This window comes from Uranotaenia lowii, chromosome 3, assembly GCF_029784155.1.
Source record: "Uranotaenia lowii strain MFRU-FL chromosome 3, ASM2978415v1, whole genome shotgun sequence".
Lineage (NCBI taxonomy): Eukaryota > Metazoa > Arthropoda > Insecta > Diptera > Culicidae > Uranotaenia > Uranotaenia lowii.
The window spans coordinates 279299091-279312001 of record NC_073693.1 but is presented as its reverse complement, the minus strand read 5'-3'; the positions used below and the strand labels follow the sequence as shown (position 1 = coordinate 279312001).

General features: G+C 38.2%; 1 protein-coding gene across 1 annotated transcript in view; it reads right to left on the bottom strand.

Annotated features, from left to right (window-relative positions):
- LOC129751148 (thyroid receptor-interacting protein 11-like) overlaps positions 1-12911 on the bottom strand; it is a 100041-nt gene that overhangs the window by 68360 nt on the left and 18770 nt on the right. Inside the window, exon 2 of the mRNA XM_055746472.1 lies at positions 3778-3915. Coding sequence (XP_055602447.1) covers positions 3778-3915 — 138 coding nt within the window. The remainder of the gene's footprint in view (positions 1-3777; positions 3916-12911) is intronic.

The following is a 12911-nucleotide window of genomic DNA, read 5'->3' as shown; positions in this document are numbered from 1 at the left end:
ATGACGCTCATTAGACCGGTTGTTCTCTACGGACACGAGGCATGGATATTGCTCGAGGAGGACCTGCGTACACTCGGAGTATTCGAGCGAAGAGTGTTAAGAACCATCTTTGGCGGCGTACAGGAAAACGGAGTGTGGAGGCGAAGGATGAACCACGAGCTCGCGCGACTCTACGGCGAACCCAGTATCCAGAAGGTGGTGAAAGCTGGCCGGATACGCTGGGCGGGACATGTTGCGCGAATGCCGGACGACTGTCCTGCAAAACAGGTGTTCGCTACGAATCCTACGAATCGCTACGAACAAGACGAGCGGGGGCGCAACGAGCGAGGTGGTTACACTAAGTGGAGCGTGATCTGGCGAACATGGGGTGCCCGAGAAATTGGAGAACGGTTGCCATGGACCGAGTGAATTTTAGGAATTATGTTCGTCAAGTTATGTCGTGAGACGGAATACTATGTAAATAAACAAATAATGTATTAGTTTTGAGCTGTATAAAGGCTATCAGATGATAGTCTACTTTTCGCTTTACGTAGAAGGTACCAATTACTACTCGCTAACCGCAATGAAGTGCCAAGCCCGTGCAACAGGTTTCGTCAACATGCGGTCCTAGCATTTCTTCAAATTTTCCATTTGAAACATTCATGATTGTCTATCAATAACAAACATGATCGACAATAATGCTAGGCTAAATGGTTGTGAATCAGTCAGTGAGCGACGCTCAGAATGTATCAACAAGTATGTCGACCACCTTTGATTGAACACGTTACGAACAGCAAAGGTGCATACGATGCCGCTCGGTTGATTTTTTTGTATCTAGTTAGTGTTAATTTTTGAAAAACTTACATCCTTAACCTTAATCACGTGGGTATCGCAGTAATCAAAGAAGACATTTTCTAGCTTGAAATGAATCCTGATTGCTTTTCTTGAGCGATTTTCGGACCATTGCTTTAAACGATGATGATAATTAATTCTGAATTTAACGTAAATTTTACGGTCACTAGTTGACACATTTTTAAATCCAAATTCTTATTTCTATTTTTAATACAACGATTCCAGAATCTTGATTCTCAATTGCCAATTTTATTCGATATTGTGAAAAGAAAAAGTGGAATTCCCATTTTAACTATTTTTTCACTAATTCACTATCGATTTTTTTTGGCAGGAGAAAAAAAAATACTCGCGTCCGCTTTTCAATCGACGCCTACTCCGACTCCTATATTCATGCATGAATAAACTATTTACTTTATAGTTCTGAAAGCAGATTTTCAAAAAAAAAATCGATGTAATCATGAGCAAAGGGCTGTTGTGAGAATATTAATTTTTCTGCTTAGAAGAAAATTTAGTGATCTGATTTCATACTTTGAGTTCAATACTCTGAGGTATTGAAAATTTCAGACTCTGAAATTACACATACGCTGCAGCCACGAATAGTAAGGCTAAGGCTCAATGAAGTAATCTTCCACTTGAAGCGTTGAACAACTTAAAGGGGTACAATGAGTCATAATTTGTCAATGACTACAAAATCACAGATTATCATACGATTGTAGAGGCGTCTTGCAGGATACGGAAACATTTCTGCTTAAAAAGTTGCGCAAAATTATCCTTTCATGTTATTTATTGAAGACCGCCTATGCTGGATATTATATTAACCTATGATCAATAGCTTACTGGTTGTAGTAATCCTATTGAGCAATTATATAGCACGACGTGGCCGGCACCATCATTGATAATCTAAAGGGTGAATAAGACCCCTGAAAAATTTCATATTTTTTTCTGTGTTTTGGAAAATATTTCATTTGAGCCATGCCTGAGATCACAATAATACAAATGAATATCTTACCTGTCCAAGAAAATAATCTTAGCACAACAAAACAATTTTCGTTGCACATTTGAACAGCTTTTCGTTCCATTTTGCTCACTTGACAACACCTAGTAATGACACAGATGTTTTCGGTATTCTATTCAACTTGACACAATTCCATTCAATTTTTTTGAAAGGTGAAACACATGTTGAAGAAGTTGTTAAAAAAGGAAAACGTACAAGAAAAAAAGAACATTAACTACTAAACACTTTATCGACTTCTTTTCTGATCTGCTGTAACGCGATGATTTGACTTGCTAACCTGAACTGAATGTGTAATTAGCGCAGGTGGTTTTCCTATTTATATCTTTTTTCCTGCGCCGTTAGAAATTTTCCGCAAAGGGTTGGCTCTGTACCTTCTCCCGCCCTGTCAGAATCATCGCGCGTCCATCTGTCTGTATGTGCCAGTATGTGTGTAAACAAGAGGTAGCACAGTTTTTCCTGGCAGATGTTGAATACGGATTTAATGGTAAATGTTATCATCCTTATCGGAGGTGATGTCTTACTTTAGAGAGATTTGTAAAGCTTTCCAACCGAAAACAAGGGGGAGTTGACAGTTATCGGAAAAATCGATACCTCTTATCAACGGTTTACTTTTTTCAAAACAACGACCGTTGATTGGAAACAAAAAATCTAAACGTCGAAAACAACTTGTGGTACTCATAAAAAAAGTCTATCTGAAATTGAAATTCTTTTATCCTTTACAATGTAATTACTGTGTAATTTTGTACATACAAAATCTTGAGCACTTGGAAATACTAATCTAAAGAATCAACCAGAATGCAAGATAGACTACTTGAAAGTAGTTCGGTGTTGGAACATGTTGGAAATACTTATATGCGTAAAATTTTATCGATCTTTACACATCAGCTTATCGCTTCGGGACCAATATTTAAGGAGCACTTCATGCGGACCCGTGCGGATGTGTACGCTATTGCCATTCTGCGGGTGTTCCGAGAGCCAAAAAGATTATCCAAAATCGTATTCGGAACTATCACACCCTGCTTATCACATACGAACATTCTTTAATGTATTTGAATCTCGTAAAATATGTTGGACGCACCCCGTTTTTTCGTCGAAACTAGTCCCAACAATCATTGTTCAAACATTCGAAAATACAAGCAAAGAACTCGAGTTATAATTTTGCTTTAGTATAGCCAATCAAGCCATCACAATCAGACATCAAGTTCGAAAAAAGTCTTAGCGTTGCGTGAGAAATTCAGAAATCAATTCTGTCCATCGGAATAGAAAACATTTATCTAATATTACGACAATGCATTCGTTGCCCTTTAGGTAGGACCATTTCGAATGTTCAGAACAAAATTCCAATCAGTATCATACGCTTAGACATATATTTAAATAAGTGTCCCAACTTTTCCAATCTCTCTTTTTGCGGTTGCAATTATGAGGTGCCAACGTAACGTGATGGTGGGAAACTCTTATCAAAGACAAGTGTGTCAGTTGGAAAAATGTGTAACGATTTATGGGCGCACTACAAGCCGCTGCCAAATCGTCATTCGCAACATGGCGGAGAGCTGATAGCGCGCAAGCCCATTGCGCACCGACCATATATCCTGTGGTCTGGCCCGAACGAAACGGTGTTCCCATAAACGGTTCCCATGGGCTTCCACGCGGCGCACGATTGATAAAAAGCGAACCATTTTGCGGGTTCGTCGATGTTGAAATCTACCGCGCGAGAACACCTTTTGGTTCTAGATTGGTCTTCTTCTTCTGCCTTCCAACAAAGCTTAACGTTCAAACATTAAATATGCTGCACTACGTACATAGGTTAGGCAGTTAGGAGGATGTGTGGTCGGAAATTCTCGGTACCGTCCTCGAGCAAACATACACCACGTTTGTTTATACACATTTAATACTCCTGCCCCTGATAAGGCGGGTTTGCGCCCATATCTTACCCCTAGCTTGAAACCGGTAGTGGAAGACTCTCCGGCTGGTGGCGGCGGCAATGGCGATGGTGACGGCAAATGTTTCACTGCCGATTGGTTCTGGAGCTGTTGCTGATATTCTGCAATTTGTTTGCGAAGTGTTGCAATCTGTAACGGAGAATAACATATACGAGCTGGTATTAATGGCGATGTTTGGATTCTTATATATAGGTTTTTTTTTTATCGAGGTGAAGGTAATGAAATCAGGTATAATTAGAAATTTTAATTAAAATATTATCGAATTATTATTTTCTTCCATTACAGTGTTAATTTTTAATGAAATTGGGACGATAGGTATACAAAAAATAAACAATACTTTTACCTCCGACTTATTCAATAAGGGAACGAACGAGTCACGAATGAAGTGAACATCGGACGTTAAAACTTTAGGACATTGTAGTTTTTGTCATAAAGGATGTCCCATATCAAACTGTGTCACGGCAAAAACGCTGTAGCGAATTCCCTAGTTGATCGATCCTTATTTACGATCCTAGGTTATCCTGTGGTATTGGTAAAAAGAATTGTTTAATGAATGATTGGTCAAATACCAATGAATACAAGCGAGATTTCCGTCTTATCTGGCACTTACGGATCAAATCCGATGCATGAATATTGATTTCATTACTCAATTTTTCAAAGTCTATAAAAACTGTGCACTCTCAGCTAAATCTGGACAAAATCTGTGTCCGACCAATATCTGGCCGAAGGGTCAAAAGTCTTAGTCTAACAGACAAATCTGGGCACCTGGCAACCCAGCGATATGCAACCATATGTCTTGTGCGCTTATTAACTTTGCCCCAAGAACACGCTCTCTCCTATTAAGGAGGGCGCAGCAGTTGCATAAAAAATGCTCTCTGCAGTTTCTTTTTTGAACCCGCAGAACCGACAGTCATCGTTTAGAATAATGTTTATCTTTTTGAGATGCTGTTCTGTTGGACAGTGTCCTGTCAAGAGACCAGTGTAAGTACTTAACTCGTGCTTACTTAACTTCAACATGTTTTTGGAGAGTCATGCGCTTGATTTAATGAATCTTTTCGCCTGAGCTGCTCCCTCTGCTGTTCTCCAATTGGAGACAATAGTGGTGCTTTCCCAGTTCTTGAGTTCCATGTTCAAGGCACTCCTCGATACTCCGCAGAAAGGTTCAGGTCCAATTAACAGGCCCTGGGATCCTTCCCTAGCTAGCTGGTCTGCTTCTTTGGTCCCTAGGATACCGCAGTGGCCTGGAACCCAGAATAAAAATACTCTTTTCCGTATGGCCAGGTTTTTTAGTGCAACAATACTCTCCCAAACTCGGTAAATTCGAAGAAGTAATTTTACGAATTGGTCCCGTTGCACGTCGAGTGCCGTGTCTACATGGGAACAAATGGGTCTACTCATTATATACTCATCCGCATATACATACGCCCTAAACTCCACCTGGGGCCTCAGACAATTCCCCAAACCGGTACCTGCCCTAAGGCAGGGGGTTTCTAATTCACGTATATGCGCTACTTATGCAACACTCGCCAAGAAGTTCATGTAAATTAAATATCATCCTTACCACCCAAAATCTTCTTCACGTTGTGGACCCATCGGCTACGCTGATTGTTTTGCGTAGTTTATTACATAGCTTCGGACTCTTTAAGCTTAGTAAAGTTAACCTACGTTATCCTTCGTCAATTGCAATTTGCGTCAGTCTCCAACTCCTTTGTAAAGCAGTCATTATCCGGGCGAGCCCATCACTGACTGCCTGCCATGTGTTGATGTCATCACATATCTTCTGCAACATGTTGTCCGCTGTCGTTTCTGGTCCGCAGGCGGCGAATATGTTGGCACGTTCTTCCTCAAATCTTGGAAGAAAGAATACCACGTGTTCGGGTGTCTCGTCCACGTCACCGCATATTAGGCAGACTGGCGAGCCTGTGGTGATACTTCATGAAGCAGCCATGACCAGTCAGGAATTGCGTCATGTAGAAATCCACTTTGCCATGCTTTCTCTCCATCCACTCCTTGATGTTTGGGATCAAACAATGGGTCCACCTTCCTCTTTCTGAGCTGTCCCACAGCTGCTACCAGTTGGGCATGGAGCTATCTGTGGCTCGTGTTCTCACGTTTTGCGTGCCTCTATTTTCGTAGCAATAGAAGTCCTCCACCAACAAAACCGGGATGGGCATGACTCCCGCTACAACGCATGCAGCCTCCGACGAAACGGTGCGGTATGTACTGATGACCCGAAAATTCATTCGCCTCTGTACACTGATGAGCTTCTGCTGGTTACACTGGATGTTAAGACCAGATTTCCAGGCCGCCCCTCCATACCGAAGGATTGACGAAACTACACTCGAAATAATCCTTCGCTGAATACTTCGGATCCCGAGTTGTTCGCCATTATCCTCGTGAGTGCGGTCGTTGCTGTTGCCGCCTTCTTGCATACATACTCAACGTGGTGGTGTAAAGCTGAGCCGGTCGTCAATCATCACACCCAAATATTTAAGCTCACGCATAAATTCGTTAGTACATGATCCAACAGTACTCCTGCATGTTTGCGGGAAGTCAGGTTTGATATCAGGACCATCTCGGTTTTGTGGTGAGCCAACTGTAAACTTTTGGAGTGCATCCACCTCTCTACCGCTTCTACAGCTTCTGAAGCTCTTAGCTGAACGATTTCTGTTGAGTAACCCGTCGCTAGTAGCACGACGTCGTCCGCGAAGCCAACCAACTTTACTCCCTCTGGCAGGCTCAATGTCAGCACCTCATCATACGTAATATTCCACAGAACAGGGCCCAGTATCGACCCTTGCGGTACTCCAGCTGTAACATCCATTTCCTGATATCCTTCGTCATGTATAGTAGCTTGCGGTTCTGGAAATAGCTTTCCACTAACTTGCAGGAATTGGGATCCTGAGTCTAGGTCCGAACACCCCTGCCCCAGTTTTATTATCCATTTATTACCCATCAGTAAAGAATTTTATTGATCCGGAAGAAACCGCAGGCCACCTGACTCCCACACGTCCCTATCATTGATAGTTACATTGTATGGTATGTCTAGATTGAAAACGGGTTCCATCCAGTCATCGTTCTTTACAATAAGTGAGTTTATTTCAAATATCTTTAGGATTTTTAGGTGTCCAGTAAGATCCCCCTCATAGAGAGTTTTGTTTTTGGAGAGTCTCAAGGCACTAAGTTCTGCCTCTAACTCAATAAATTGATGTAGTGGCAGGATATTTAGAAGTGCATTCAGAGCCTCGTTTGATGTGCTTCGCATGGCGCCAGTTATAGCTAAGGTTGCTATTCTTTGAAGCTTCGCTAGTTTCTTCCGGGCCGTAACTTGCACAGTTTTGGTCCACCATACTAAAGAAGCATAAAAGATTTTAGGTCTTATTATAGCTGTAAATATCCAATGGATAATTTTCGGCTTAGTCCCCATTTTTTCCCTACTCCTTTGAGGCAAACCCATAGAGCTGTTGTAGCCTTGGCTATTACATGCTCTATCTGCGGATTCCAGGATAGCTTTGAATGTTATACAAAATTTTTGTTTTCAAAATTTTTTTTTTTTTTAATTTTGACGTTTTTGTCTGATTATTTGAAAGCTGTGTCGCTGTGGGATAAAATGAAAAAAATCTTTTCATTTCATTCCAAACTTGAATAATGGTTTTCGAAACTCATTTCCATATTCAATAATTCGATAAAATTATAAAACCATCCTGCGTTTTTGTTTCATGATGCCTAAATATTTTACCTGTGATTCGAAGTTTAGCACTTCCCCGTCTATTGTTAGAGGTTTTAGTGTAGTTTTTCGTCTCATAGTGAATGCTATCACAGTAGTTTTGGAAGGGTTAATGTTCTGTCCTTTTTCCCTGAACCAGAATAGTGCGTAGTTTAGTGCAGATTGCATTCTGTTTGACAACACATTCTCATGTTTTCCCCGAACTATTATGACAATGTCGTCCGCAAAGCCAATAACTTCGAATCCCATAATAACAAGTTTGTTTAGGATGTCGTCCACAACAACGGTGATAGAACCTCACCACGGGGGCATCCTCGGGAACCCTTAAATGGCCGGGAAATGGACGCTTTAATTTTAATTCTTCAACGAAATAGTCATTTTGATAGTTTTAACCCATGCGGAGGAATCTCGTTTTATCTCTTGCGCGAATGTATTACATTCAGAAGCATTACTCAAATCCCAAGTAACACAGATTATGCCAACTAGCATTAGGAAGTTTTATTATGGTTTAATTATGGCATTTTTTTGTGCAGCTCGTTTTATGACGGTTTTATTATGGTCATGCAGAATGCTTATATTTTTTTTCGACCATATGTTTGCAGATGGTTTTGAAAACGCTAATAAAACTTTTATTAAACATACTGTTTTAGTTATTTTGAAAGAGTTATGAATGCTTTTTTAAAACTATAATAAAACACAAACTTAGAAGTTTGCTCCAAGCTTTCTTTTGCATGTTCTATAATAGCACTCAGTGCCTGATTATTAAACCGCCATAAAACTTAGTGACAGTTCTCGATCAAAATGTCAAATCAGGACACGCTCAGATTAGATAGCACATATTTGAATTGGAACTCCCATTTTTACACATTTTTGGTAAGTTATGCGTGTTGGTTTTGAGTTTAAATAAAAAAAATACATCTTTGAAAACTTGGAATCCCCGAAAGTGGTATGAATATCTTTACAACATGAGTATTGAGTGAAAGGGCCCAAACAGTAGGAAAAAAAAGCTTGACGCCATCATTAATTCAAGATGGCGGCTTCCTCTCTTATTTTCAAAGCTGAAAATTACTGAAAATATCGTGAAACCTTCACAATATGGTTATAAGGTGAAAGTAATAAACGAGTAGAAGTCAAATTTCGTTGCCCGTCGCCATCTTAAATCCAAGATGGCGGCTACCACTCAACTTAAAAATACTGTAAATGACTGAAAATCGCATAAAACCTATATTATAGGGGTATAAGTTAAAAGAAATCAACCGGTAGAAGTTGAATTACGCTATCTTACGCCATCTTGAAATCCAAGATGGCGGCTTCCGCTAAACTTTAAAATGTAGTGAATGACTTAAAATGACATGAAACCCAAATTGGTAGAGGGTGAAGGGGTTTACGAGTAGAAGTCGAATATTGCTATCTTACGCCATCTTGAAATCCAAGATGGCAGCTTTCTATAAACTTAAAAAATGCTCTAAATCATAGAATATCGCATGAAACCTCCAAAATATGGATATTTGTCAATTGGGATAAGCTATAAAAAGTTTATTTTTGCATTCTGACGCAATCTTGAAATCCAGGATGGTGGCTTCAGCTGAACTTAAAAATACTGTAAATGAATGAAAATAGCATGAAACTCCCAAATATATTGTATTGGGTGCTAAGGCTAAATGATAGAAGTCAAATATCTCTTTTCGCGTTTCTCTAAAAATCTGTAAGTGACTGAAAATCCCACAAAAACTACCACAATACAGACCCCGTTCGTTTTTGGCAACATTCGATTTTGGAAACATCGAATTTGGCACATGTGCCAAAATCAGACGGTTAACAGAAACAACATAACCTTATAGTTTTCGCTAGAATAAGACCAATAAAATTTAGACATAATAGCATGATAGGAATAAAAGAATTACATAAATGGCAAAAAAAAAAATCAAAAACTATAAACAAAACAAGAAAAGTTCTTAATGCATTAGAAACATAATGAAAAAATAATAAAAGTGATTTAAAATGATCTAAATTGTTTTAAAATAGTAGTTTTAATGTAGTATTACGTGAAAAAAAGTTGTGTTCAAGCGATTTTCATTGATTCACAGCATTTTAAATTCAGTGGAAGCTGCCATCTTGGATTCCAAGATGGCGTCGGAAAGAAAAAAATCGACATCTTCTAGCTTAGCCTTTTCATTCAATACTCGTATAGTGGTGGTTTAATGCGACTTTTTGTCAGCATTAAGCATTAAAAGTTGAGCGGATGCCGCCATCTTGGATTTCAAGATGGCGTCGGATAGCGAAATTCGACTTCTACTCGTTTAGCACTTTCACCCGATACCCATTTTGTTGGGGTTTCATGCGATTTCAAGTCATTTACACCATTTTAAAGTTCAGCGGAAGCCGCTATCTTGGATTTCAAGATGGCGTCAGACAACGAAATTTGACTTCAACTCATGATTTATTCCACGGGTCATTGAAAACCAGTCCCTTTTCATTCAAAAAGTCTGTCCTCATTTACTGTACTAATGATTAACAACTCAGAAATGAGGAACTCAACCTTAGCGTGTAATTGGTTTGCTTGCGAGAGAAACGTCAAATCGTAGCTTTTTTTGGGGTCATCATTAAACCATAATAAAACTATGAATTGATCACGCCATGTTGGTTGCAAAATCGAAGGGTACAAAATGACGCCATGTTGATGGATTCACAATGCCAGCATTGGAAAATATTTTTTCAGGCCTTTTTTCCATCAATCCCATCATGATTGACCATCAGATTTGACGAGGCGCATTTATTTTAAGATACTATTTCATATACATTTTACCTAAAATCTTGACTGGCAGTAGAAAAGACGCTCATTATATGGGTAAAACATTGGTTTTTTAGCTATTAATTTTACCAGATTCATATCTGAATAATGCAATCATCATTCATCAACCATTACGGTTGCTGGAAAAAACAAAAAAAAACTCCGAGAACTGACAGAACCGAAAAAAAACAAAAATTTCTAACATGTTTTATAATAGCTTTTTAAAAGCTTTGGTGACCAATATTGATGACTAACAATAATTGGTCATGATGACGTTCCTAGGATAAGGCCAAATAGCCTAATTTTGGCTTTATTAGAGTCCAGGTGATGTTATAGAATGTACTTTAGCTTTTTATGAAAATCAATGCTATGGTCCAAACGACATTTTGCTGACCATAATAAAGCTAAAATTGTTACTTGGGATGTTATCTTATATATAAAAATGGAGGCGTTTTCTTTGTAACACCATCACGTATAACCGGACGGTCGGAATGAGGTGAAATTAAGTTAAGAATAAAGTTAAAGAATTTAATATCTGAACATGAAACAAAAACGCGGGATGGTTTTATAATTTTATCGAATTATTGAATACGGAAATGAGTTTCGAAAACCATGATTCAAGTTTGGAATGAAATGAAAAGATTTTTTTCATTTTATCCCACAGCTACACAGCTTTCAAATAATCAGACAAAAACGTCAAAATTGAAAAAAATAATTTTGAAAACAAAAATTTTGTATAACATGGAATAACTTCTCAGGGGTACAAGTTAGGTGTGTGCTTTGTTCCCATGAATTGCACTGCACGAATCAGGCAATATTTTTAATCCAAAGTTGAATTTTTTGGAACTTTTAGTACCATTCTGGCGATTTTTGAATGAAAAATTTTGTTTTCCCATACAAATTTTCCTACAAAATTAAAACTCGTTGCGCTAATTCAGGACTGGATGCTCTTCATGCACTTCAAAAAATTGTATTGTTATTTCTGGCAGCAAAAACAATCAAAAAAAAGTTATAAGAGGTGTACAATTTTGAAATTTCCATACAAAGCTTGCAGCGGTCTAGTGCATCATATAGCAGAAGGATAGTTTTATGAAAAAGTTATCATGATTCCAATATACAGAGATTCCGCTCTATCTTCATCTGAATTTTTTTTATAACAGTGTAAACAATACACTTTCAACTACCTATAGCTATGCAAATTTTCCAAGGAAAATACCCATTGAATGATTCCCTAAACTTTAGGCCTTTAGACCTAAAGCGTTTACACAGTTTTGCAATCTCACCATTTTTTCAGTTTTGTAATTTTTGACATTTTCGTTGTATTCGTTTTGTTGTCACTTTCGTCATTTTGAGACTTTTAGTTTTTTGATATTTTTCTCAGTTAGGTCATTTTTGATGTTTTGTTATTTTTCTTATATTTATCTTTATCATCTCCTACACGTTGTAGGTTCGATATTGTAATACAGATCCTGTACGATCTTGGCAACTTTACAGAAATATTTAAACAAAAACATCTAGGTTCTCAAGTGACGGAAATATTATAATTTTTCAAGCACCAGGAAATAAGCTTTAATGATCTTTGAATCATCTTAATCTATAATGTACGAACTGCAACATCATGTTCCTCAATTTTCACCATAATTATTTTTTTGATTTTCCACTTTAATCATTTTAAAACGCGTTTTTACTTTAATTTATTGACACGGGGCGAACAGAGCACAATTAATCGGGGCACGATGAGCGCTTTCTGCAGTAGCATCTAGTAGCGAATTCAACTCGATGTAGTCAACAGAATGATAGAGCTACAACTTCACCAGTTCAAATCTGACGGTTTGGCCTATTGATTAGATGTCGGAGAGGTAATCAATAAAACTCGAGTTCGATTAATGTTCGAGGAGATTTTTTTTTCATTTACCATTCATGTTCGATTATTTTGATTGTTACGTTAAACGGCTAGTAGCATCATCCACCACACAAAGTACCAGAAACATACTGTATGAGTATGTGTGAATTGCTCGTATTCTACTTACAGACGTACATTTTTTCTGTTATTGCTTTGTTTGATGGATTTACGACTCACCGTTTAGTGCAAAATACATCGATCATGAATAATAAATGAAAAAAAATCACCTCGACCAGGAATCGAACTCGAGTCCACTGATTATTTCTCCGACACCTTACCAATAGGTAAGTTGACTTCATCGAGTTGAATTCGCTACTAGAATCTACGGCAGGAAACGCTCATCGTTCCCCGATTAATGGTGCGTGTAGTGCCCCAGTGGAGATTCTCATTACGCCTCTACAGCGACTGATTTTCAGCTTTCGGCAAAACATTTTCCAATGCATTTTTAAACGTTTTTATCTACTTTTTCAAGTATCAGCCAGTTAGGAAATATACTTTTTTAGTGTCTGAACACGAAACAATGATTTAAGTCACATTTTATAACTGTTTTCTATGGTTAAATAAGCGTCTTCCTTAAGGAGGTCATTATACCTTATCTCCCCTAAATAATAAATTTTAATCAATTTTTGGTCGTTTTCAGTTATTTTGACAGTACTTTGTTTTGCAATATTTTCTCTATCAGTGACGAAAATCTCATTACGATT